General features: G+C 62.7%; 1 protein-coding gene across 1 annotated transcript; it reads right to left on the bottom strand.

Annotated features, from left to right (window-relative positions):
- Nucleotides 1-45: 45 nt before the first annotated feature.
- On the bottom strand, nucleotides 46-2,171 carry LOC113979697. The gene is made up of 7 exons (XM_027707010.1): nucleotides 2,074-2,171; nucleotides 1,776-1,840; nucleotides 1,449-1,661; nucleotides 1,005-1,149; nucleotides 726-790; nucleotides 399-611; nucleotides 46-232 (listed from the first exon to the last, which is right to left on the bottom strand). Exons 3-7 carry the CDS (start codon nucleotides 1,599-1,601, stop codon nucleotides 62-64), a joined length of 747 nt encoding a protein of 248 aa, XP_027562811.1. The 5' UTR covers nucleotides 1,602-1,661; nucleotides 1,776-1,840; nucleotides 2,074-2,171; the 3' UTR covers nucleotides 46-61.
- Between the last annotated feature and the right edge of the window lie 35 nt (nucleotides 2,172-2,206).

Raw genomic sequence — 2,206 nt, 5'->3', positions numbered from 1 at the left:
AGCCACAGTGCTTTCAGGGGCAGGGGGTGATGGGCTCTAAAGGCTGGGGAGCCCTGAGCCCTCAAGGCAGCTGGGGCCCGTACCTGTCACAGGAGGGGGCACAGCGCAGGAGGCTGATGGCGACATCCGCGGGGTGTGCCTGGGTCAGTGCTAGAATGGTGTTATCCAGCACGTGCCCAGCAGACACATTGGAGCTCAGCCACCAGTGGATGGACCTCACCACAGCAGGCACCTGGAGGGGACACAGGGCAGAGTTGGAGAGCTGCCAGAGGGAGCAATTCCCCAGCTTCCCCTGAGAAGTGCTTCCCTTCCCACCACACTGTGCCAGCCTCAAGGACTGAGGGGCCCAGCACACCCAGCTTGAGGGCCCACACAATCCCTGCCCACAGGCTGCTTACTTGAGCAGGGACAACTCCCTCATCAAGAAAGGCCGGACTGGGAGCATCGGGCAGGCTCTGAATGGGTGTCCTGACAGTGGCTGCGATGCCCTCAGTCATTGGACTGTCAGCCTTGGCCTTGAGCTCGGTTGGGATGGGCTCAGGCCGTGCCATGACCTTGGCTGGTGAGGTCCTGGCCTTCCTACGCCGCACGGGCTTGGATTTCCGCACCCTCTGCAGGAGAACAAAGGGCAAGGAAGAGAGGGATGTGCCATGGTGAGCTACTACAGCGGTGCCAGGCTGAGCAGTGACAGCAGGCCCAGCCCAGGAGGCCGTGGCTGCAGGTACCTGTGATGCTCTGCGGAAGTGGCCACGGGTGCGGCCCTGCTCCTGTGTCCAGTCTCGTCCTGGATCTGGCAAAGAGCGAGCGCGGTCAGAGCTGAGGGGCTGCGGGACAGGCCGGAGAACACGGCCCAGCCCCAGCCTGCCCAGTGCATGGAGCTGCAGGGGATCTGCTTCAGGCTCTCGTCCCCTCTCCCTTTCCCTGGCCATGTCCACAGGAGATGGGAGGGCAAGAGGCCCATCTGGCTGTAGCCACCAGCCCTGTGGCCCAGCTGTGCCACTCACCCTCCGGCAGGGGCTGGAACTGCTCCACCTCCTCAGGGTGCTGTACCGGGGGGAATCCAGGGCTTTCCTCCTCCTTCTTCACCCACGCCAGCTTGGGCACCCTGGGGGGTCTCTGCTCCATGCTTCTCTCTGGCTTTATGATGACCTGCAGGAGATGTGGCACAGAAAAGCTCTGGATCACCTAAAAAGTACCTTGAAGGCAGTTGCAACAAAGGACTCTTGGGAATGCTCTGGGTCATCAAGTCCCACAGTCTGGCCTGGAGGGGACATGGGGCAGTTGGAGAGTTGCCAGAGGGACCAACTTGCCCACTTTCCCCAGAGAAGTGTTTCCCTTCCCACCACGCTGTGCCGGCCTCAAGGATGGAGGATAAAGGGGCCCAGCAGACCCAGCTTGAGGGCCCACAGAATCCCTGCCCACTGAATCCCTGCCCACAGGTTGCTTACTTGAGCAGAGATGAGTCCCTCAGAAAGAAATTCCACACTGGGATCATCGGCCAGGCACTGAGCGGGTGTTGTGTCAGTGTCTGCGATGCCCTCAGTCCCTTGGGGGTCAGCCTTGGCCTTTAGCACAGTTGGGTCAGGCTCAGGCTGTGCCATGACCTTGGTTGCTGAGGCCTTGGCCTTCCTACGCCGCACAGGCTTGGATTTCCGCACCCTCTGCAGGAGAACGAAGGGCAGGGAAGAGAGGGATGTGCCATGGTGAGCTCTGACAGAGGTGCCAGGCTGAGCAGGGACAGCAGGTCCAGCCCAGGAGGCCGTGGCTGCAGGTACCTGATCAACTCTGCAGAAGCGGCCACGGCCATGGTCCTGCTCCTGTGTCTGGTCCCGTCCTGGATCTGGCAAAGAGCGAGCGCGGTCAGAGCTGAGGGGCTGCGGGACAGGCCGGAGAACACGGCCCAGCCCTGCGCTCCACAGGCAGGGCCAGCCCCGGGATGCCCAGTGCATGGAACTGCCGGGGGATCAGCTCCAGGTCCTCCTCCCTTTCCCAGGACGTGTCCACAGGAGATGGGATGGCAAGAGGCCCATCTGGCTGCAGCCACCTGCCCTGTGACCCAGCTCTGCCACTCACCCTCCTGCAGGGGCTGGAACTGCTCCACCTCCTCAGGGTGCTCTGCTGGGGTAGCCACAGGGCTTTCCTCCTCCTTCTTCACCCACGCCAGCCTCGGCACCCTGGGGGGTCTCTGCTCCGTGCCTCTCTCTGG

The sequence above is a fragment of the Neopelma chrysocephalum genome, unplaced genomic scaffold (assembly GCF_003984885.1).
Source record: "Neopelma chrysocephalum unplaced genomic scaffold, ASM398488v2 Primary Assembly neopelma1_87635, whole genome shotgun sequence".
Taxonomy (NCBI): domain Eukaryota; kingdom Metazoa; phylum Chordata; class Aves; order Passeriformes; family Pipridae; genus Neopelma; species Neopelma chrysocephalum.
The sequence above is the reverse complement of the archived record's forward strand: the minus strand, read 5'-3'. Positions and strand labels throughout refer to the sequence as shown.

Coding starts and splice junctions, on each gene's coding strand:
- LOC113979697 (XM_027707010.1), bottom strand. CDS start 1,601: ATGGCACAGCCTGAGCCTGACCCAACTGTGCTAAAGGCCAAGGCTGAC. Junction 791..1,004: donor GTTCCAGCCCCTGCCGGAGG/GTGAGTGGCACA, acceptor GCTCTTTGCCAG/ATCCAGGACGAGACTGGACA. Junction 233..398: donor AGGGAGTTGTCCCTGCTCAA/GTAAGCAGCCTG, acceptor TGTCCCCTCCAG/GTGCCTGCTGTGGTGAGGTC.